We start from the raw sequence: 25113 nt of genomic DNA on the forward strand, positions 1-25113 counted from the left end.
GTCCCAACACTGACCACTGGGAAACTCCACTTAAATCCCTTGTCCAGTTCAAGAAACATACATTAACCATCCGTATTATTCAGCCAATTTCATATCCATGTTGCTATTGACCCATTTACTCCATGAGTGATAGCTTTGCTCACAAGCCTGTTTTTGGGCACTGTTTTTGTATCCAGGGCTTTTTTGGATCTTCATGTACACCACATCAACAGTATTACCCTCAACAATCAACAATATCTGGTGCCTATTTAAGAGACTCCAGCAAGTTAGGTAAACATTTAGATCATCAGCTTACAGTTGGGAGAAAATTAGTTACAATTTTGCGTCAGCAGATTATGATGCCTGTTGCTGATTACTTGTGCCTGAGATACAAAATAAGGTCACATTTTATATAAATTTCATTAAAAATGTTATCACAGTTTTCTCTCTGTTAACGGCAGATTCTGGATTGCCTAGATGATGCTAGATTATTGAGGATACGTAGAGTTAATATCAGATTTGCCGTAATCTTAATAGGACTGAGTGATCTACTCTTGTTACTTGTTCAAGTCTTTCACTTGTGTTTGAAGGCAGTTGTAATAGATGGAAAATCTGCCCTTTGAAACATTCCTTTCCTGTTTAAATGGTATTATTAGAAGTAGGTCAAAGCTGAGATGATAAATGTTTGATGTATTTTGCCCTTTCTAAGTTGGTTCAAGCCTGGAGTTTGCCTTTGGTCGAAAAGAAGTTAAAAACCAGCCAATTCCATTTAGAGAGATTATTTTGTTCTTTGCCTCCTCCTTTAGTCATTGAATCATTTCTGAAACTCTTCACATTGAATCTTGCTTTGTAACTTCATACAAAGGGGTCTCTTTAATGATTACTGTAGTCTTATTTCTGTAAAGGTCAAGGGATGACAATGTCAGTCCAAATCCTCAGCTTAGATATATACTTCTGTGTTGTCTTCTTGGTTAATGGATTTCAGAAATTTGTTCCAGAAAATGCCCTCAGCCACCAGCAACTGTGATTCTCTTTACCAGCATAAACCACAAATGGTGCTGTGCTTCATTTTGTGTTATAATTAATACAGTATTTGCTTGAAGCTTTTAGACTTATAAATAATAAAAACATGTTTAATAAAAGTACAGACCAGAGTTTACTAAAATATTCATGTTCCCGGTTGTTTCTGTCTTGGCTGTCAACATTTGATGATCCAATCTGGGCATTGTGAGATTTGTATATCTCTCTTGAGTAGAAATGACAATTTGGCCCCAGCTCAGCACTTGTAAATGGCTAGGCTGAGAAGATCCAACTCCCTCATTTCCACTCGCGCCTGCATTTTTACTAAAATTAGTCAAAGGAGGGAAATATAGCTCCTCATCTCAATATAGCACGGTATTTTTCTCCTGTTTACCCTTCCAATTTCTTGAAAATCAACTCATGAGGAGCAAACAGGGAGCAGCAGAGCCTTCAACTTTGAATGGGGCATAAACTGCTGAATATTAGATTAATTTCAAAGGAAAGTGCCAGAAGATTGGAGAGAGGCAAACGTCATTCCCTTGTTCAAAAAAGGGAATAGGGATAACCCCGGAAATTACAGGCCAGTTAGTCTTACGTCAGTGGTGGGCAAATTATTGGAAAGGGCTCTGAGAAATAGGATTTATGATCACTTGGATAGGCACAGTTTGATTCGTGATAGTCAGCTTGGATTTGTGAGGGGTAGATCATGTCTCACAAACCGTATTGAATTTTTTGAAGAGGTGACCAAACATGTGGATGAAGGTAGAGCCGTGGATGTGGTGTACATGGATTTAAGTAAGGCATTTGATAAGGTTCCCCATGGTAGGCTCATGCAGAAAGTAAGGAGGCATGGGATAGGGGGAAATGTGGCAGACTGGATTCAGAATTGGCTGACCCTTGGAAGACAAAGGGTGGTAGTGGACGGAAAATATTCAACATGGTGCTCAGTTACGAGTGGTGTACCACAAGGATTTGTTCTGGGTCCTCTTCTATTTGTGACTTTTGTAAATGATTTGGATGAAGGAGTGGAAGGGTGGATTAGTAAGTTCGCGGACGATACAAAGGTGGGTCGAGTTGTGGATAGTGCAGAGGGCTGGTCTAAGTTACAAAGGAACATTGATAGGATGCAGAGCTGGGCTGAGAAGTGGCAGATGGAGTTTAACCCTGAAAAGTATGAGGTGATTCATTTTGGAAGGACAAATTTGAAAGCAGAATACAGGGTTAACGGAAAGATTCTTGGCAGTGTGGAGGAGCAGAGGGATCTTGGGGTTCATGTCCACAGTTCCCTGAAAGCTGCCACCCAGTTGTTAAGAAGGCATATGGTGTGTTAGCTTTCATTAATAGAGGGATTGAGTTCAAGAGCGGTGAAGTTATGCTCAAGTTATACAAAACCCTGTTTCGGCCTCATCTGGAGTATTGTGTCCGGTTCTGGTCACCTCATTACAGGAAAGATGTGGAGGCATTGGAAAAGGTGCAGAGGAGATTTACCAGGATGTTGCCTGGAATGGAGGGAAGGTCTTACGAGGAAAGGTTGAGAGAGCTAGGGCTTTTCTCTTTAGAACGACAAAGGATGAGAGGTGACTTGATAGAGGTGTACAAAATGATCAGAGGTATAGATAGAGTGGACAGCCAGAGACTTTTTCCTAGGATGGAGGCAGCTATTACGAGGGGGCATAGTTTTAAAGTGAGTGGAGGTAGATGTAGGGGAGACGTCAGAGGTAGGTTCTTTACTCAGAGAGTGGTAGGGGCGTGGAATGCATTGCCGGAGAGGGTAATGGAGTCGGCCTCATTAGGGTCATTTAAGCAGCTATTGGATAGGCATATGGATGATAGTATAAGATAGGGGTGGAAGTTGGATAGACCTTAGGTTTAGGGTAAAAGTTTGGCACAACATCGTGGGCCGAAGGGCCTGTACTGTGCTGTACTGTTCTATGTTCTATGAAAGAAAAAATGGTCACGTATAAAGAGCAGCTGAAATTACATTGGGCTGGAGATGACATAACTCTGCAATGTGTTCAGGTTTTTCGTCAGGTGTCTAGCCCAGCAATTTCCTATCCATCCCCAAACTCACCCAATACTACAGAGAATGGGCTATTGCCAAAAGCTGTCCACCATATCTAGATTAATCAGTAAGGTACAAATGAACTTTTAACAAGAACGTTATGCTGCTCACTCAAGAAAGTGGTTAGCGTGGGCTGCTGGGAGGGGATGGACAGACCACTTGTTTCTAAAGCAGTGCATAATGCAGCAGGACGAAGGGGTGAGTAGGATGCTGTCATTGGAGGTTGCTCCATGCCCAATAATAACCTCTCTCTCAATGTCAGCAAAACAGAAGAACTGATCATTGACTTCAGGAAGAAGGGAGGAGGACATGCCCATATCTACATCAATGGAGAGGGTCGAGGAGTGTCAAATTCCTAGCAGTGACGATAGCCAACAATCTGTCCTGGACTTCCCACTTAGATGTGATGGTCAAGAAGGCACAGCAACGCCTCTTCTTCCTCAGGCAGCTCAGGAAATTTGTCATGTCCATAAGGACCCTCACCAACTTTTACAAATGCACCGTAGAAAGCATTCTATCTGGTTGCATAATAGCTTGTATGGCTACTGTTCTACCCAGGACAGTAAGAAAGTACAGAAAGTTTTGTGCACAGCTCAGACTATCACAGAAGCCAACTTGCCATCCATGGACTCCATTTACACTTCTCATTGCCTTGGAAAAGCTGTCAACATCATCAAAGACCCCTCCCACCCCAGTAATGCCCTCTTCCAACGTCTTCCATCAAGCAGAAGATACAGAAATTTGAACACGCAAACCAACAGGTTCAAGAATAGCTTCTTCCCTGCTGTTATTAGACAGCTGAATGGACCTCTCTAACTTCAAATAATGTTGATCTTGTTAATGTTGATCCTGCTTTGTGCAGCTCCTGTGTAGCCATAACCCTGTATGCCTTGCTCTGCCCATGCACCCTCCGATCTGTATGTCCTTGTTTGCTATGATCTGCCTGTACTGCTTGCAAAACAAAACTTTTCACTGTACTTAGGTACATGTGACTACAGTAAATCAAATCAAATCAAATCAATGAGAGCACTTTATCTAGATGATGACAAGTTGCAGAGCTCTGACATGCAAAGAGATCAGAGTGGCCTTATACATAACTCACAGAATGTTAGTATGTGGGTACAGTAAATAAACAGAAAAGCTAATAGAATGTTTTATTTCACCGTGAGCTCAATCAGCCTGCTGCAGCACATGACTGGGAGAAGTGGGCTTGTTCTGGGTCTGTCTGGGGGCTGACAGCTTGTATTCCTGGGTGGGGCCAGGCAAGCTATCCCTTCCCTGCAAAGTGAGAAGTTGCAGCTATTGTTCCTGGGGAGGAACTAAGAAAGTTAGCTAAAATGAAAGGGCGTAGAACCCTAAGACGTGAACATATCTCTGCAGGTAAGTGATAGGGAACCTCCATTCTTGACACTTCATTTTATGGCCCTTGAAATGGAACTGCTGCTACATGAAATGTTTGTGAAGAGATTGATCCCTCCTGTATCCTCAAAAGTCTGATATGCCTACAAGGAATAGAAACCAGATTTAAGCCTGCATCTGACCATTACTCTCCCGGGATGTGCCAGCTCTGTGCAGCTGATGTCCCAACAGTATTCATGTGGCTGCACGTGTGCCTGTCTTTGGATCCAGACTCTATAATCTCCCCAAGATCATTCTCAGTTAAATCCCTGCTGATATGGTTGCTGCTAACTTGATAGATGCAGTCAATTGGAATATGCTACTTATTGATTGTTCCAGGATATTGTCTTTCATGCAGCACCATTGCAATCATGCATTGTCAAGAGGGAACTCCCACCGAAGCATTCAACACCATGGTTAGTCATTTATTCACAAATTTTAGTGGCAGCTTTTGGTAAATTCCCAGATGTAGATGTAAGTCCAGCAGATGGCTTGGCCTGCTTGGCATCTCTGTGTAAGATCGCTGCTTTTCCCAAAGATCTCAGATAGGGGAATTTGCATTGTAAAGCTGAATGGTGCCAGTAATGTTACTTGTTCAGAAAAAGAAATTGTGTTAAAGTTCATGAAAGCTGCTGCATTTTGGTAAGACAAACCAGGTCAGGACTTACACAGGTAATGGTAGGGCCCCGGTCAGTGTTGATGAGCAGAGAGATCTCGGGTGCAGGTGCATAGTTCCTTGAAAATGACATCACTGGTAGACAAGGTGGTGAAGAAGGCGTTTGGCACACTTGCCATCATTGCTCAGACCATTGAGTACAGGAGTTGGGAAATCGTGTTATGGCTGTACAAGATATTGACAAGGTGACATTTGTAGTTCTGCATACAATTCTGGTCACCCTGCTATAGGAAGGATGTTATTAAGCTGGAAAGGGTACAAAAAGGATTTACAAGGATGTAACCAAAAATATTAGGTGAGGCTGAATAGGCTAGGACCTTTTTCCCTGGAGTGTATGACTCTGTGGGGTGACCTTATAGAGGTTTATAAAATCATGAGGGGCCTAGATAATTTGAATAGTCAAAGTCTTTTCCCCAGAGTAGGGGAGTCCTAAACTGGAGAGCATAGGTTTAAGATGAGAGGGGAAAGATTTAAAAGGGACCTAAGGGGTAACCTTTTCACACAGAGGGTGGTGTATATATGGAATGAACTGCCAGAGGAAGTTGTAGAGGCGAGTACAATTACAATATTTAAAACACATTTGGACAGGTACATGGATAGGAGGGGTTTACAGGGATATCGACCATTTGCAGGCAAATGGGATTGGTTCAGTTTAGGAAACCTGTTCGGCATGGACAAGTTGGGCCGAATGGTCTATTTCTGTGGTGTATGACCCTATGATTCTAAACTTTTCTAAACACAGTCAATTCTCTAGCCATGCTGAATCCCTACTTCTATTTTAAAAAAAAGAAATGCTTCATTTTATATAATCACCTTTCACAACCTCTACTTTTGCATTGTTATTAGGTAAACAAATCTGTCAGCTGCTTTGTGTATGGCAAAGTTTCACAAATGACAAATTAGACTAAGTAATCTTTTTTCAATTGTGTTGGTCAAAGTATGAATGTTGGCCTGGGCAATTTGCCTGTTCTTCTTTAAATTGTTTGATGGGATCTCTTGTATCCATCGGAACAGGTAAGGCAGGGTTGTAGCTTATCACTACATCCGAAAGACAATGCGTTTGATTATGTAACACTAGCTCAGTTTTGAAATGTCTGTCCAGATTATGTGCCCAAATCCATAGTGGAAACTGAAACATATGATCTTCTGACTTAGAGACAAAAGTATTACTACTGATTCAAGCTAACATTATAACCTTGTCCTTTGTTCTTTTGCAGACGATCTAAATGTTGTCATTTAGTGACTGCCCCTCTGGCCAATTGAAATATTTTCTCCTTGTCAACCTAGTAAAACCTTTAGTAACTTTGAGCACCTCTATCAGATCTCCTCATGATAGGAGCTTAGATTCTCTCACCCCTCTTAATAACTGAAACCCATCAACCTTGTAATGAGTGCGTCTGAACTAATTGTTCCCCAGGTAGTTATAATGATTATAGAGTCCCAGCAAGATTAAGACCTGTAACCTCAACGCAGCCCGTGAGTGCAACTTAATACTTCTGTGGTCTCAAAAAGCAAAATGCTGCAGATGTTGGAAATCTGAAATAAAAAAGAGAAAATATTGGAAATATTCAGTAGGCCAGACAGTCTCTATGGCTAACGTGGTCCCATTCAATATTACACATTGGTTTTACCATTCAACATTAAAGCAAATTTTTTTTTTGAAGAGTGGACAGTTTGAGGTCACGGAAGTGTCTCAAGAAGGCTTCCAAGCAGCAATCACCTATGCATTATTTCCAGTGGTGTGAGTGTATGACCAGATGAGTATAGCCAACAAATGTTTTCTTATTACTTTGCTAGAATCAGTCATAATAATTCCCAATCGGTGCATCTTGGTGCTTGCATTAGAGGTTTAGGTATCATCACATCTTCAAGTTATCCAGTCTCTATGCTAATCTAACAAACATGTTTCAGCATTGTTACTTAGTTTAATGTGTGGTTTAGATCATTCACAAGAGTGATTAATTGTCTTCACCATATTTCTCTTATTAGGAGTAACAGCTGTTCCTTGTGTGTGCCTCGGAATTTTCCTGGGTGGCTTTGTGCTGAAGAAAATGAGCCTAACTCCATTGGGAGCAATTAAAATGACGATGACTGTAAACATGCTATCAACAGCTACATATGTTATGCTGCTGTTTCTGGGTTGTGAAACAGGACCGGTTGCTGGAGCAACAGTCAGCTACATGAATGGGTAAGTAACACATGGTGATTTTCTTATCATAGAGACATCGAGTCATACAGCATGGAAACAAACGCTTCAGTCCAACTCGCCCATGCTGACCAGGTTTCCCAAACTAAACTAGTCCCACTTGCCTGCATTTGGTCCATGTCTATCTAAATGTTTCTTTTTCGTGTACCCGTCCAAACATCCTTTAAGTGTTGTAACTGTACCTGCATCTACTGCTTCCTGTGGCAGTTCATTCCACATATGAACCACCCTCTGTATGAAAAAGCTGCCCCTCAGGTCCCTTTTAAATTTTTCTCCTCTCACCTTAAAAATATGCTGTTTTATTTTAAATTCCTCTACAGGGCAAAAGACCTTTGCTATTCACCTTATATATGCCCCTCATGATTTTATAAACCCTTACAATGTTACCCCTCAACCTCCTATGCCTGTCCAGTTTCTCCCTATATCTCAAACCTGCCAGTCCCGGTAACATCCTTGTAAATCTTTCCTGAACCCTGCCCGATTTAATAAAATCCTTCCTATAGCAGGGTGACCCAGAACTATACACAGTACTCCAAAAATGGTTTCACTAACATTCTGTACAACCGCAACATGACGCTCCAACTCCTATACTCAACGGTCTGAGCAATGAAAGCAAGCCTGCTAAATACCTTCTTAACCACCCTGTCTAACTGTGACACAAATTTCAAAGAAATATGTACCTGAACCGCCAGGTCTTTCTGTTCAACAACACTGCCCAGGAGCCTACTGTTAACTATAGTCTTGCCCCTGTTTGTCTCGTCAAAATGCAGAACTTTGCATTTATCAAAATTAAACTCCATCTGCCACTCCTCATAGCAAGAAAGCAACGGAAACAATGACTTTTGTCAAATGAACAATGAGTTCATCTTAGAGTTGCTCTGGACGCCTAACTAACTGAGATCAACTAAGGGGAAAACAGTTAATAATGTATGGAGCATTCCACAAATATTTGTTTATAGCTGAAAATTGACACATTTTATTAAAGGTTTTTGTCTTGCACTCATCATGACATTTCACAAAATACCAATTCAAGAAGAAAACCAACATTTCATGTGTATGTGTGGAGAATGCTGATTGGTTGGCAAGTGGACTCTGAATGGTAGAAGCATTATCCCTCTCCTTTGAATTGGTGTCCTTGCAAATTGTCCTGATGGGTGTAAGGTGAAAAGCTTCAACAAAATGCATCTTTTTTCAGCTATATTCAAGTTCTGCTCCACTAATCAACTATAAATATTTGTTCCTAGCACTGATTTAGTTTTCAAATTTGCTTAAATGAGAATGTTGAATCTCAAACTGGAAATTTCAATTTACCGGTACTACTTGGTAATCAGTGGAAAGTAGCTTTCATCAAATCGACATTGCTCCTCTATCATCAAGCTCAATTTTTAGGGATTGAATTTCTTCAGGTTGCTGATATCATAATTGAATAGCAAAGGAAAGTTAATGGGAAGTTGGATAGGAGATACAGCTGACTGTCATCTCCCTGCACCTATCAATCCAGGTCTTCATTTCTGACGAAGGGTCCCAGCCCAAAGCGTCAACTTTCCTGTTCCTCTGATACTGCCTGGCCTGCTGTGCTCCTCCAGCTCTGCACTGTGTTATCTCTGACTCCAACATCTGCAGTTGTTACTATCTCTTCATTTTGCAACCTGCCCCCACTCCTCTGGTCCAGCAAGGAAGATTTATAGCTGATCCTTCACCAGCAGGCCCAGAAAAGCTGTACAATTTCTGTTCCTTGTACATAAAGCACAGTAGAAAAAGCTAATGCAGTCTAAAAGACTGATTACTCAGAACAGCTTTGAAGTGTGGAAACAGGCAGCTCCATTGGTTTTGCAGCTTAAGCAGAACCATTCCTTCAGTTGTATTGCAGGAAAAATAAATACACTAAGACCTTCAGGGAAATTCCAAAAGTTAAATGACAGCAAAATACTATGGATACTGGAAATCTGAAACAAGCACGGAGAATGCTGAGGAATTCAGCAACTCTGGCAGCATTTGTGGAGAGAGAAGCAGAGTTAACGTTTTGAGTCCAGTATAACTTTTTTGAACTCTGAAATTAAAATGCTTCATACATTTGCGGAAATGTGGCAGAATATACTTCTTGGAAATTTTGCATGAAGAATAATGCATTTTAGTTCATTTCATTCTTCACAGTCAATCACTTTTTATGCTAAAAACAGGAAAATCAATGTCCCATTCAGCACTTTACACATCAATAATTCCTTATCTGAAAGTTTATTCAACAATAACTCTCCTATATCTAACCTTACATCTCACTTCTAATGACGCTCTACCATCTACAGATTCAGTTCAGATATTGTCACACAGCAAACTTTCTTCCCGTTTTCAGAAACACCCCTGAATTTGTTACCGTCCAAAACCAATATGGCACACTGGCATGGAGAGTGCCAAGGATCAATCTAGATTTGCTCTCAGGCCTCAACAAAATAACTCAGGGAAGCATCATTATGATATGGCTTATTGATGTTTTCCCTTTGCAGGACAGACAGACAAGTTAGGGGATGGGAGTGATCAGAACCGGAGGGCTGGGTTGGATTACAAGATGGAGAGGGGAGAGGAGGGTAGACTGGCAGCGGTAGATCATTGTTCTGTGAAGTTCAGAAATGTATTCCTGTTAATTCAGCACGATTATAGATCAAATCATGGACACCTCCTCATCGGTATGGCTCAGGGGAAAAGCTGGGTTATTTTTTGGAAGACAGCTATAGCTTTGATTTGTGAGTTTGTGTAAGGGAGTAAAATAATAATCTTTGAGAAATATTGTGCTAAACATCCTTCTCTATTTTGCAGTTGCTTGAGGGTTGCTACATTTTATATTGCCTAGGCATTTTGATTTATTGCTGGAACAACTCATAATTCTCCTTGACGCAAATATTAAGGTCTCGACTACAATTGGACTATCAATCTGCAGGCAGTTTCATGAAATTAAACAACACAATTTCTGAGTGCTGTGCTGAGAATTTGGGAATATAGGAAAGAGTTGTGCTGGAGAACCTTGCAAAAATAAGAACCATACAAAAACAAAAACAAATCAGAACAGTGTCTAATTCCATTTTTGCTATCTTCCCTAAGTTAGGTTAGATTCAATTGCTCATTTGCCATCTTATGGTATTAGTAGCAACCTATATTTTACATTGATACTGGGAGGCACTTTTGCCAGATGGTTTGCAACCGTGTCCATTCTTATCACAAATATAGTTTATGTGGCTGTGACCTGGCAGTCTGTTATAGCTATTTAGCTTTGATTAAAAGGATAGGTAAAACAGCAAGTGTTGATTATTTTGCTGTATGTTGTAATTGTGTCACATCAGAGTCTCTTATAGCATAGTGGTAGTGTCCTTCCCTCTGAACCAGGTGGGCCCAGGTTCATATCTCATCTGCTCCAGTAATATGTGATCACTCTCTATACAGTTTGATTAGAAAATATCTGCCCTAATTATATTACATTCCCACCAGGAAAAATATGCCAGCGCAGTATTGCCAATGCACATCTCATGAGTGCAAATGAAAGGCATTGTATTGAAGCATACCTCACATCCATTTCATAGAAACTTAGAGAAGTAGTGCAAAGAAATCCAAAATAGGACTAGTGTTCCACACATGAATAATATCCGAAAGACAGGCAATGCCATATTTATTCTGGCACTGCAGAGGTATCCTTGGAGACCTCATGAAGCAGACATGTGGACCTGGGATCTATAATCATGTTTTAGAACATAAATCGGATTTTTTTTTACTGAATGTAGCAGACATGTTTTTGTATTTAAACACAGTTAAGTGTGAACCCAAAACGATAACTGAGTATAATGTAGAAAGCTGACATATACATCTGTATCAATGCTTTTTACTACCAGGTATTGTGAAGTTATATCATTTGAAAACATACAGGTCTACTTGCTTCATTGTGAACTGATTTATGGTTAAGCATCAAAACAAAAACAGTGCTTACAACTGAATTAAACCTTAACTCATCCCACTCTTGGTGACTGAGAATGACTGAATTCTTGTCCTTCCCATCCATTTACTATCAGCCTGAATAGAAAACAATAGGATTGTGGACTCATCCATAATACTTGTATAGTTAAGTTGGAGGTTGAGTACTTTTGTGGAGGATAGGTGGAGTGTAATACGCAAATATTAGCTCCTGAACAAGTCATGTTTAAGTTCATCAGCCAAGAAGAGTAACCAATGAATCCATGGCAATACCATTCTAAATCAAAATGTTCTGTGTACCATAAGACTAGCAACTTAATAGTAAAGTGAAAATTTGGTGCAGTCTCCACTTTATTCATTCTTGGGAGATATGTTTAAAGAAACTAGCTCCTTTCAATGCGTCCACTTCCAGATAGTTTATATAGCATGCCTGATCTTGTTTTTGTCCCCCATTATTTACATGGGTAGCAAGCTTCCTACTAAAAATTGAACCTGTGTTAGACATCAGCCTTTTTTTTACAAGGCCATTTACAGATAATTGTTCACTTTAACAAATGAATTGCAGTTAGTGAAATCAGTATGGATCAAGTGCACTGCCTCTGAATGTGACAGCTGTTATTAAATACAGAATGGATATTTGATAAAAATATTGTCCTCAACATAAAGCTGCCACCATTGGAACCAAGCTATGGAGAAGATTCATGCAGTGAAGCTGAAACTATATTAATCTCTAAGACTGCTGAGTACAACATCAACTTCATCAGCCCGTTTAGTACACATTCCCACTATGTATAGAACATGTGGAAGCTGCGTGTTTGCAGCATCTTGCCTTGGACCTGGAATAACACATAAATAAATTGACAGTCTTGTGAAGGTTCTAATGCAATTCGTTTCTGGATATTTTCTCACTGCAATTGACAGTGATTTTTGTTTTTATTTAGCTCTTTCAATGGGTTCCAAAGGAATCTTACTGTACCTTGTAATGAAGTTTGTGGCTGTACAAAAGATACTTTCAACCCAGTCTGTGGGTCTGATGGCATCACCTACCTGTCCCCGTGTTTTGCAGGATGCACTAACAAGGTGAGAATTTTCCTCTTTCGTACTTTTATATAGTTATGTTATAAAAATGGAATTAAAAATTTCTGGTTGATAGTGCCAGCTATCAAGAGTGGAAGAAAGGGCAGAATCTATCAGTTAGACTGTATAGTGGATGTTTTGGCTTTTCTAGCACATAATTGTTATGATTTGCGGTATAAGTCTGGGTGAGATCATGACTGCTTCCAGGATCTGCCTGAAAGACAACAGGACAGAAATTGGCATTGAATGATTTTAATTAATTGGGTAATGACAAATCAGTAGGATGTCTTACATCACTCCTGATTTTTGTCTTTAACATCATAGCTACATCGTTTCACCCAATCCTACCAGCCATGCCTTGTTTAAACAAACGGACCTGAGCCATTGAGACTGTTGCAAGCAGAGAAATTGGTGGCAGCTAAGGCCACAATCTGTTCATTTTGACCAAGGTAATATTGGAACTGCTTAGCTACAATCCACATTTCCACGGTCTGTGACTGGGAAATGGGAAGGCATGTGGCTGCACTACTGAAAGACCAGTAATGGAAAGATTGTACGTGACCCTGGAGTGCTGGGATGTGCATGAACTTGACCAAACTTTCATGCTTAAAAGCTACACCCAGATTTAAAATAAAAATTCTTCACTATCTCCAAAATAAGTGGAAAAAAACTGAAAAAAACAAAATATTTCCAGTTTGAATAAAGGCTCAAAAAATTCTGAAATGAGTTTTCCAAAACACTAAATAATTAAAAAAATAAAAATTCTCCCATTAGAAAATAGGAGGATGGATTGAGGAAGTAGCAAAGTAAGTTGAGTTAAAATATTCCAATTATTAATTAAAATTGTATTTTACATTTTTATGCTTGAGGTTAACATTACTGTATAAAATTACTGTGAACATTTTAATTGCTTTTCCTTCTCCCCCTGTCATATTAATGTTGCTTTTAGCATCAAACTAAAAACTGTCAGACCGTGGAATGCAGTCATCTTCCTAGGTCTAATGGGAAAAAGAAATCTTCTTGTATCCTTTACTTTTGACTTCATACAGGGCCTTTGGATGTTGATGTTTCTCTCCCATTACCAACTTCATGTTCATGAGCAAGTTCATAGTTTTCTGGACCGTAGCCTACATCTATATTCTCTCAGACACAATGGGATTACGTTGGACTGATCATTGTTATGTTTATTAGCTTGACCTCTGTGGGAGCACAAGGATTATGTGAGTGGAAAACTGTAATTGTTAATATACTTTTGTGAGCAAGTCCTTAAACAGAAAAAGAATGCCTGAAAGAGAATATAGAAATAAAATGACCAAAAAGTCTGAGGTTGTAGACATGCTCGCTGAGCCAGTGCGTTTGGTTGCAAACGTATCATCACCCTGCAAGGTAACATCATCAGTGCGTGTCCAGTGAAGCATTGGTGTTCTGTCCTGCATGTTATTTATATGCCTCAGTTTGTTCAATTGTTTGGTACCACTTCCGGTTCTGTTTCTCAGTGGTTTCTACACAGAGTCTAATTCAATGTGTTTGTTGATGGAGTTCCGGTTAGAATACCAGGCCTCCAGGAATTCCCTGGCATGTTTCTGTTTGGCTTGCGCTATTGTGGATCTGTTGTCCCAGTCAAATTCGTGTCCCTCGTTGTCCGTGTGTAGTGAGACAAGTGAGAATTGGTGGTGTCTCTTGGTGGCTCGTTGGTTTTTGTGTATCCGTTTTGTTAGTTTTCTTCCGGTTTGGCCTATGTAGTGTTTCGCACAGTCCTTGCGCGGTATTTTGTATATTACTCCAATTTTGCTGGTTTTGGATATGGGATCCTTTATGTTCATCAGTAGTTGTTGTAGGGTGATTGTTGGTTTAGTCTTGTGGTCATCTCTGAAATGTCCTTGATGTACAGTAGGGTGATTAGTGAGTCTGGCTGTGTTGTGTCGTCCTGTTGTGGTCTGTCTTGAAGTAACAGCGGATTGTGCTTTTCGGGTATCCATTCCTTTTGAAAACTCCATATAGGTGCCCCTGATCTGCTTTGCCCAGTTCCGGGTTGCTTCACTTGTTGTGGCTCATTTAAATAGTGTCCTGATGCAGCTCTGTTTGCGGGCATTGGGATGTTTGCTAGTGTAATTGAGTTTCTGGTCCATACATGTGGTCTTTCTATATATGCTAGTCTGGAGTTTCTCGTTGTTTTTGAGTTCTACCATAATGGTCCAGGAAGGGTAGTTGGTTGTTGTTCTCTTCTTCTTTTGTGTATTTTATCCAGGCGAGGATGTTGTTTATGTGTCCGTGGGTTTCTTCTAGTTTTGTGCATTTGATAATCACAAAGGTGTCATCTACATATCAGACCCAAAGTTTGGGTTGTATAGTGGGGAACGCTGTCTGTTCTAACCTTTGTATTACCGCTTCTGCAATCAGTCCTGATATTGGGAATCCTATTGGTGTTTCATTAATTTGTTTGTATATGCTGTCTTTGAAGGCGAACTGGGTTGTGAGGCACAGATCCAGCAGTTTCAGGGTGGTGTCCTTATTCATGTTGTTGGTGTCCTGGGTTGCCTGTCCACTTGATTTGTTCAGCAGTATGGCAATTGTCTCTTTGGCTAGGTCGATGTTTACGGATGTAAATAGTGCTGTTACATTGAAGGATATCATCATCTCATCCTCTTCTATCCTGGTATTCTTGATGATGTTAAGGAATTCTTGGGATGAGTGGATGGAGTGGGTAGTGTTGTCAACTAAGTATTTCAATTTCCGTTTAGTTCTTTGGCATGTCTATATGTTGGTGTGTCAGGTAGTGAGACAGTGGGTGTGAGGGTGACTCCCGGTTGTGTTGGATCCCTCTGGCTTCATTTTTTGGTAGTCTGTCTTTCTGATGTCTCCTGAGTTGTGTAATTTCTTCAGGGTCATTGTAATCCGGTTCTCTGACTGTGTTGTTGGGTCTATCGCCATCTGTTGGTAGGTGTTGGTGTCTGCTAGTAGTGCATTAGCTTTCTCGATTGAGGATTACTTTGTCTACTGGTAAGATTGCAATGTTCCTGTCTTTCTTGAGTCTTTCCAGGGCTTTCCTCTCTTCTTGTGTTGAATGTGTTACACTTACTGTTTTTTGCTCAGTGTTGGGACTATTGTCTGTCTGATGGTCTGTTGTGCTTCTTCCATGAATCCATTGTTCTTTAGTGTCAATTCCAGCGCAGCCAGGACATCAGTCTTTTTAGCTTCTCTGTAGTTACAATTCAGTCCGCGTACTAGGACAGTCTTCTCAGTGTCTGTAAGTGGTCAGTCCAAGATGTTTTTAATCCATGAATCTGTGTTGTGCGTGTCGTTGATGTGGGTGATTTTGGACAGTTTGATTTGTAGGGCTATTCTTTTCTTTGTTCTGGTCTTTTGCTGGTGTATGCTGATGGCTTGTTCCTGTGTGGATGGCTGTTCCTGGTTAGGTGTGTTGGAGTACAGAGTTTTTTGGTGCGCAATTTCCTGCTTGTATTTGTGGAGGCAGTTGTGGGAATCGTTGATCATAACCCTTATCACTCTGCGGCCGTTTTTCCCAGCTGTCCTCCGTGCCTGTGGATTGTTGACAGGTGGTTTATATTTTAAGCTTTGTGGTGATACCTGCTTTCTGAGGCATTCGTGCAGGAAGTATAGTTGTTTTCGGGTTGGGCTCAGTGGGATGGCATTTGTTTCCCACCTGTGGGCCATTTTGAGGTGTTGTGCCCGTAGGTCTTTAACGTTTTCGAGAAGATTTGTAGCTCGGGTTATGGATGAGGTTGTAGACATGCTCGCCGAGCTGGTGTGTTTGATTGTAAACGTTTCATCATCCTGCTAAGTAACATTGTCAGTGCGCTCTGGTGAAGCATTAGTGTTCTCTCCCGCTTGTTATTTATATGCCTCAATTTTTTGGGGTGTTAGGTACCACTTCCGGTTCGGTTTCTCAGTGGTTTGTACACAGGGTCTAATTCAATGTGTTTGTTGATGGAGTTCCGGTTAGAATATCAGGCTTCCAGGAATTCCCCGGCATGTCCCTGTTTGGCTTGTGCTATTGTGGGTGTGTTGTCCCAATCGTATTTGTGTCCCTTGTTGCCCGTGTGTAGTGAGACAAGTGAGAATTGGTCTTGTCTCTTGGTGGCTAGTTGGTATTCAGTTTCCTCCGGTTTGGCCTATGTAATGTTTCTCATGGTCCTTGCATGGTATTGTGTATATTACACCAGTTTTGCTGGTTCTGTGTATGGGATCCAATTCTCCATTCCTGATCAGGCCAGTTTTAGAAATTTACTCTCATCTATCAGCTCTGTGTTATTTTATTGGGTCGTTCTGTTTGTTTCTAGCTGTTCTTCCAAGCAATTCCCAGCTTGAGAAGAGCAGGAATTGGGAGCATTATTTATGGAGAGTGGAAACTCAGAGGCTATTCATGGACTACTCCCCGAGTTTTGACCAACTTGTGATAATCATCTCTGTCTCTTTGAAATGCCGTGAACATGTTTTCTAGCAAAAGAAGATATTTTCTCAGTGCATTCTTTATCCCATTTTGCCTCCAATCCCAAACTGAATTATATCCAGCCACACATCCCTATTGAAGTATTTCTGAAGAGTAGTCATGCAATTGATATAGGAAACTATAGGAAAAATAATATTGGAAAATGCAAATCGGTAAAGAGAGCATTGAAGAATGAAAATCGAACCAATCTGTATGCTTTCAGGCACCCTAGGCTAGAGTTCTCTCTAAGTTACAGAAATCCTGGCTTGACTTTTAATTTGATTATCTGTCAAGGAAAGAAGTTGCACAGTGTGTAGCTAAAACTGTACCATATATGGATAAGTCTAGGCTTCAAGGTTTCCCATCAGAAATTTCAATCCTAAGTCAATATTCATTTCAATACTGCCTATATCCATTGCAACGTTTTCTGTAATTGGCTTACCTTTTGCTCCTCCAATCCTTGTGAATTGATGAGCTTCTGCAGCCACTAGAAGCAGCATGACACAAACAAAGTTCTCAAGTTTAGTCAGCAAGGGAGCTATAGGTTTGGATGCTCTTCTTGTCACCCACATGGAAATGTCTGTACTCGAATCATCTCTTTGAATTGACTGGATTGCTCTTTGAAGAACCAGTGTAGACCTAATGGCCTGAGATAGTAGGAACTGCAGATGCTGGAGAATCTGAGATAACAAGGTGTAGAGCTGGATGAACACCCCTGAAGATGGGTCTAGGCCTGAAATGTCAGCTTTCCTGCTCCTCTGATGCTGCTTGGCCTGCCGTGTTCATCCAGCTCTACACCTTGTTATCTTAGACCTAATGGCCTGAATGGTTTCTTTCCATATTTTAAAATTCTATGAGAACAAAAGAAAAGAAGGGGGCAGTGGTGGCCCCTTGAATCTGTACCTGTATCCGATAAAATCAGGGCCAATATTCAATTTTACTTCTATTTCCCCCAATATCTTGATTAACGTAGTGCAAAAAACTATCAATCTCAGTTACAGTGTACCCAATGTATAAGCAGCCATATCCTTCTGGGTTTAAAAAGCCCAAAGATTCACAATTTTATCAACAAAGAAATTTATTCCTATCTCTGTCCTAAATGCTTAAATCGTATTCTGAAATCATGACCCTTAGTTCTAGATTCAACAGCCAGGAAACCAGCTTTTCAGTATTTACCTTGTCAAGTACTCTTCAAGTCTTGTATATTTCAGTGAGGTGACTTCTTCTCTTAAACACCAGAGAATGTAAACCCATTTTACTCAATCTTTCCATCACCCTTGCATCCAAGAAAACAATCTAGTAGGCCTTCTTTGCATATCTTCTAAACTAAGTTAATCCTTCCTAGGGTAATGTGATCAAAAGAGTACAGGGTACACTAGATGTCATCTCTCCAACATGTCCTTACTCTATGCTGTAATATTGTTGGATAAAGACTTTGTTTTATTGAATGGAATGTAAGTATCACTAGAAAGATCAGTGTTTGTTGCTAATCCCTAATTGCTTTTGAGAAGGTTGTAATGAGGTGAATTCTTCAACTGCCACAGTTCATGTGATGTACACCTATAGTCCAGTTCGAAAGACAGTTCCAGGATTTTGACTCAAAAATAGTGAAAGGATGGTGATATAATTCTAAGTCAGGATGGTGTGTGACTTGGAGGGAACTTGCAGGTATTGCTAAAGGAATAAAATATAAAAGTGTTGCTGCGACTGTACAAGGCATTAGTGAGACTATACAAAAACAAAGTTGCTGGAAAAGCTCAGCAGGTCTAGCAGCATCTGTGAAGGAAAAAACAGAGTTAACGTTTCGGGTCCAGTGACCCTTCCTCAGAACAGAGGAATTAGTGAGTTTATTAGTGAGACTGTACCTGGAGTACTGTGTACAATTTTGGCTCCCATACCTGCGGAGGGATGTATTTGTATTGGAGGCAGCTCAAAGGAAGGTTCACTAGATTGATTCAGAGATGAGATGTTTGTCTTATGAAGAGTTATTATGATGATGTGGAGATATCAAGCAGCCCATACTCTCTGGAATTTAGAAGAATGAGAGGAGATCTAATTGAGATATATAAGCTGCTAAAGGGGATTCGCAAATTTGTGGAATTCACTTCCCCATACTATGGTGGATGCGTGGACATTGAGTAAATTTAAGGAGAAGATAGTAAGGAGTTGAAGGTTTATGGGGAGTGGGCAGGGAAGTGGTGTTGAGGCTGAGATGCTCAAAGGGCTGAATTGCCTACTCCTGCTCCTAGTTCTTATGATCGTGTTTCCATAGTACTCCTTCTTAACATTGTTTACTTTATATGCATTCAGGGGATGTTGACATTACATTTATTGGCATCCTGAATTTTCTCAGAGGGCAGTTAAAATTCAACCACATTAGTGAGAGTCTAGAGCCACATCTGGAGACCAGAACAGATAAGAATGGCAGATTTCCTTCCCTAAAGGCCATTAGTGAATTGGATGGGTTTTTACAACAGTGGTTTTATGGCCAACATTGGACTTTGCTTTATTCCAGTTTTGTTTTTAATTGAATACACATTTCACCATCTGCCATTCCAGAAGGAGAAATCAGTAAAATTTGCGAATGACACGTACTGGTCCAATTTGTTTTCCACACTTTAGAACAGTACTCCAGTATGCCCATTTTCAAGTATTGCTGTATTTTTTTTTACCTCTTGGCTGGTGGGATTTAAATCATAATAGCCTGGTGTCTGAATTACTAGTCAAACAACACTACCATTAGACTGCTTGCTGCCTCCCTGTTGCTAACCTGCATATTAGCTTTCTATACATGTACAAAAATAATCAAAACAAGCATTCGGTAATTTCACATTTCATTAAAAAAAAACTTCTTTACCATCAAAGTGGATAATTTCACACAGTCAAGTTATATCATCTAGTAATTTCCTGCCCAGTCTCTGAATCAGTTTCCATCACTTTGCAACTCTTTTATGAAAAACACTTCTCAAATTTTATTTGCCAACCTCGCTTTGTTTGTCGACAGTCTTGGATATATTGCATTTGTTTCCATCATCTTAGCCACCTATATAGATTGTAAATAGCTGGCCTCAAGCGCTGATCCTTGAAGTATCCTGAAAGTTAATTCTGCAATCCCAAAAATGAACATTTTGTTTTCCTTTGTTTTAACTGGCTGTTAATTTTTACTGACCTAAGTTGGATTTCTGATCCTTAATGATAACATTAAATCTTCTTGTTTTTGTCTTAAATCTTCCCACAGCATTGTCCTCACCCTATCTCTGAAGTCTGTTCCAGCCTTCTCTTTCCCTCTATGATCCTTTTCCTTGACTTTGGTCTTTTGTGGATCTCTCTGTCCTTTTAGCCCTCTATTAACAGCAGAATCTTCCATGATATACATCCTAAGTTCTCAAGATCATTGACCAAGGCTTTGGCTCCTTCCTGTAAGGAAGGCCTCTCTCATAGGCTGTCAATTCTTCTTGTACCAGTTTGTAAAAATGCTGAGATATGCTATTAGATTCATGGCACAATATTAAAGCAAATTGATAACTTTGTTCTCAAACTATGATTTCTCTCTGGGAAAAAAAATTAGTTATCACTCTTACATTTGCTTTTAACTCTTGTAACTCCCATTGGAACATGTGCACACATGGAGGTTGAACAAGAATGGGATTGAGCTACTTGTAGGATATACCTATGCAATTGGAGGGCACTAAGTGAGCAAAAGTAACTTCGTAATTCTAAATTAAATCACCAAAACATCGTGTAGAACAACAGTCTACTTAGAAACCACTCAGGATTGTGTTTCCGAAAATCAATAAGTTATATCTTAAGGGAGTATTGTTGCGTTTGTTTATTCAAAAATCTTTTCAGTGTGATTTTCTGCCCAGATAGTTTGTAAAATTGAAAGCATCCCTCATATTGATTTGCTTTTATCAGGCTTTATAATTAATTCATGTACTGAAAATGGATTGTTTGGTTTGTAATTTGTTAATTCTCTTGACAGTTTTCCTTTTCAAAATTGAATGAATAAATTTTGAGGTAAAAACTCCAAAATGTGCTTGAGGGCACTGCCACATTTCTGGAATAAAAACATAAATAACTGGTACCTAACAGGGCTGAAACATTTGTGAAGAGAGAGTTAATGATTTTGATTATCATTCCTACACAGAGTTGAGAAATTCTGAGGGTGGATGTAGGACAGGTCTGTGCTAGAGTTAGGTTCCTGGAAACAGTTTGGAAGCAGCCATAGTAGAAGCTGATCGCCAACGTGGGCTGGTAAAAGACCTCTTCCTGCTTGTGTTTGTATATTAGGCCGTATAGCTATAGCCTGTCATAGCTGCTCAGACACACACTCCTCAAGCTCCATCCATTCCAATCCGTACCCCTGTACTCACTCTGATGTCTATTCATGCCCTCTGTGGTAGCATGTGCTTCTTCACTCTACCCCATGGCCCCCATTACTCAATGTGAACATAATGTGAATGTGCCAACTCATGTCACCCAACTACCACCCTTTGCCCTTAAACCCTCCATGTCAACTCAGCCAATATCCACCTTAGGCAGACTTCAAGAGCCATATTAAGATCAGAGGTCAGATTGTCATTGACTCAGGAGTTCTTTGAAAATGGTAGCCAGAACCCAGCTCCAGCATTTCCGACTCACATAGCCAAACTTCCCAATTTTTACCAGGGCCTTTTAAGTGTGCAGGCCATCAGCTGCTGAGATAGGCATGATCTACATACCCGCAGTTTTTATGATGCTGGGCAAGCTTTTTAAAGGGTTGTGGTTCATGGCACATCAGAGATATGAGAGAGTGAACCTTTTGATAAGTTCAAAACATCCTCCATATGTCTCCATGCCAAGGTATATTCCATAAATATCCTCTTGGTCTGTCATGCCTCCTATGCTAATATATGCCTGTGTTCCCAGCCCATGGCCCATCATGCTTGCTCAGCCAATATATGGCACTTACATGCCCATTCACCCATTGTACTCTCTGTAGAAGCAATGAACCCCATAGTGATCACAGATGGTGTAAAAAATGAATGAATAAGTCATATCTTTTCAATTAAGAAATGCTATTCACTGGTTCCAGATAAAAGTGTATCATTAAAATTTCAGTATCTGAAATTGCAAGGCACTTCATACCATTTAAGTTTGTATATGCAAATATTGTGAAATTGAGAAAGATAGCAGAGAGCCAAGTTTATTTAGCATTGCTGTTCTAACAGTTAGTTTTACCTGAAGGAAGATTGTTATAACCAGATGGTGAGGGCTCATGGCTTTCCTCTTACTTTAACTTCCTCTCAATTAATCATAACAGATATATTCTTTATTTTGACTTTTTTAAAGCAAACAGCTATCATGGTTCAACTAAATCTAATTAACTAGATCAAACAATGAAGGAGAGCTAATTCAAAAGTTTCTTGAGCGAAAAAGAGGGGAGTTTTATTACCTTGAAAAGATAAATAAAATGTGACATCAAACCTAAACAGGTAATGAGCTTAACAACGAAAGTGGGAGGGATACCTAGTGCAGACAAGAAGACAAAGGCAAATGTAGCTAAAGATCTTAAGAATCCCCTGCCTTGTGTGAGCAAGAAGATGCAAGTCCAACTGTTAAGCTGTAGTTCTGTTTCTTTAGCAGTGATGAACAGTAATTGTCAGTGAATGGTGATTTTCCTAAGTGGCTTTTTAACCAGCACTGGTTTCTGCGATTGACAGTGACAGAGAAGGGTTTCCAGTCTCCTCACTTTCAGCCAACAGTTCATCTCTCAAAAAGTAAGGTCTATTTGTGAGTGGCAAAATTGTTTAGATGATCAAATATTTCATGGTACAATAAGAATGAGAGTGGTAATGACTGCAGTAAAGAAACAAATGACTTCTCCACAGTAGGAGTGGTTGGCAGTGTAATGAACAGTTGTGGCTAAAAGGAAAAATATGAAAAACAAAATTAAGACCAGTGCATGTCATGAAAAATGGAATTGAGGGACACTGTTTATGATCTTAAATTATTGAACTCAATGTTGAATTAAAATGGCTTTTGAAAATATCCATGATAAATGACGTGCTGCTTCTTGAGTTTGCGTTGAGCTTCATTGCAACACAGTTACAGGCTGAGGATGCAGATGCGAAAGAATATTAAAATGGGAGGCTGTTGGAAGCCCAAGATAATGTTTATGCAGCAAGCAAAGCAGGTATTCAATCCACATTTTGTCACCCCAGTGTAGAGGAAGCTGCACTGTAACCCGCAAACACAATATACCTAGTTGAAAGAAGCACATTTCTGCTTCAACTAGGAAAAATGTTCAAAGCTACAGATGGTGAGGAGAAAAGAAATAAAATGGCAGGTGTTACATCTTGTCCATTTGCATGGAAGGACATTGTGGGATGGGAACAAGGTGTTGGGGGTGACTGAGGAATGGGACTCCCCAGGGAATGGTTTAGAACGCTGACCAGGAAGGGTAGAGGATATGTTTGGTGGCACCATTTTTCAGGTGGCAGGAATTGTGAAAGGTGATCTGTTTGATACAGAATGGAAAGTGAGGAAAGGGAAAACCTAGCCACAGCTTTGAGAGGGTGGAGACAGGGGGGCAGTATGAGAGGTAGGTTGGATAGAGGTGAGGGCCCTGTCTTCTGCAGTTCTATCTTGGGGCCCTATGCTTCAGCAAAACAGTTAACTTGCCAGCCAAACGTTTTGACTCAAAATGTTTTGACTCTGGAATCTTCTTTGGAACAATTCAGTTTTGAAGAAAACTCATACTAGACTTGAAACATTGACTCTGTTTCTCTCTCCACACATTGCCTGACGTGCTGAGTTCTTGTAACACTTCTTGCTTTTATTTCAGATCTGCAGAAACCACTTTACTTTGTATTTATTTGGCTGTACACATGACATTAAGTAAAGGAAAAACAACACAGTGATACTGGTTGAAAACAAATAGACTGAAAATGTAGGATATCAAAAATATTTTCTTCATACAAAAGAACAATACTTGCACAGAACAGAAATGGGATTATTTTAGGAGCAGTTAGAGACTGCTGCACAGGTGCTTAAAAGATTTTTGAGGATAGATGTACATACTAATGTGGGCCACTATACATGAATAAAGTCAATTACCTCATGTTTGTAAATACTTGAGGGAAAATATTTACACTTCAACAAAGTGATAAGAACTTGGGAGATCTGCGAGTACAGAAAAAATGATAATCACAGAAGTTATTTTAAAAAGTCTTCTAATATATTGTATCTTTGACAATGTTTGCTATGGTATTTAAGATTTCTTTGTAATGTTTTCTGCTTTCTTAGAATCTTACCAACTGTGCCTGTATCAATACTGAATTTGCCCAGAATGCTACAGCCATGTCTGGACGATGTCCCAGGACAAATTGTGGAAATGCGTTCCCAGCATTTTTTGCTGTTGTTTGTGTAGGAAGTCTAATAGGTGCAATGGCACAGACTCCCTCAGTTGTGATTCTGATCAGGTGAGTGACTCTTTCTCAGCAGTCCAATGTCAGTGTTGCTTCAAGAAATTCTGGGATTGTTCTATCTGCTTTAGTTAAGGTACAGAAAACCTTTACATTTTCATTCAACAAATATGTGAAAAGATCACTTAGAAACAATAGTATTGGGGCTTTCAAATGCTGGACAGTGCAATAGTCAATCTCCGATCCTTGCAGCTTCTTTGAGTTTCATTGTTTATACATGAGGCATGTAGGCACAAAGTTGTTACCTAATGGAAAATGTGTGTGTGTGTTGGACATAGGACTAGCCTTGGTGCTGTAGCATTTTATTATATCTGTGGAAACAAGAATTTTAAAATGCCAGCACTCCTAATCCCTCTCATTCCCCTCACTGCCACACATACTCCCCCATGCCCCATCTATGTGAATTCAAGACCCCATCAGATCCCATGGAAAATTGACTTGACTTCATGTCACCATAGACCGTCATACCCTCCATTTAAACCTATGCCCTCTACCCGACTCTCACTGCCAAGTTAATAGCTCCCATGTCAACTCATATAAATTTATGCCCCCACCCCACCCATCAACCTTTCCCTTGCTTCACTGTAGCAACTCATCAAGGCTCCTTTGATAGCTGCTTTCAAACGCATGACTTCAACCTCTGAGAAGGACAAAGGCTGTATTGGATGGATATTTCACCACTTGCAACATTCACTCCAAGCCTCACATCAGCCTTACATGGAACTATATTGCTGTTCCTTGACTGTCTCTGGGTAAAAATCCTGGAACTCTCTTCCTAGCAGCACTCTGGCTCTGTAACAGAGGGCAGGGCAGGCAGGAATTCAA

At 40.1% G+C, this 25113-nt stretch overlaps 1 protein-coding gene across 1 annotated transcript in view; it reads left to right on the forward strand.

Moving 5' to 3' along the window:
- LOC109920057 (solute carrier organic anion transporter family member 3A1-like) overlaps window positions 1-25113 on the forward strand; it is a 285338-nt gene that overhangs the window by 250149 nt on the left and 10076 nt on the right. Inside the window, exons 6-8 of the mRNA XM_048595210.1 lie at window positions 7125-7323; window positions 12237-12375; window positions 24110-24285. Coding sequence (XP_048451167.1) covers window positions 7125-7323; window positions 12237-12375; window positions 24110-24285 — 514 coding nt within the window. The remainder of the gene's footprint in view (window positions 1-7124; window positions 7324-12236; window positions 12376-24109; window positions 24286-25113) is intronic.

This window comes from Rhincodon typus, chromosome 3 (assembly GCF_021869965.1).
Source record: "Rhincodon typus isolate 14 chromosome 3, sRhiTyp1.1, whole genome shotgun sequence".
In the NCBI taxonomy this organism is placed as follows: Eukaryota; Metazoa; Chordata; class Chondrichthyes; order Orectolobiformes; family Rhincodontidae; genus Rhincodon; species Rhincodon typus.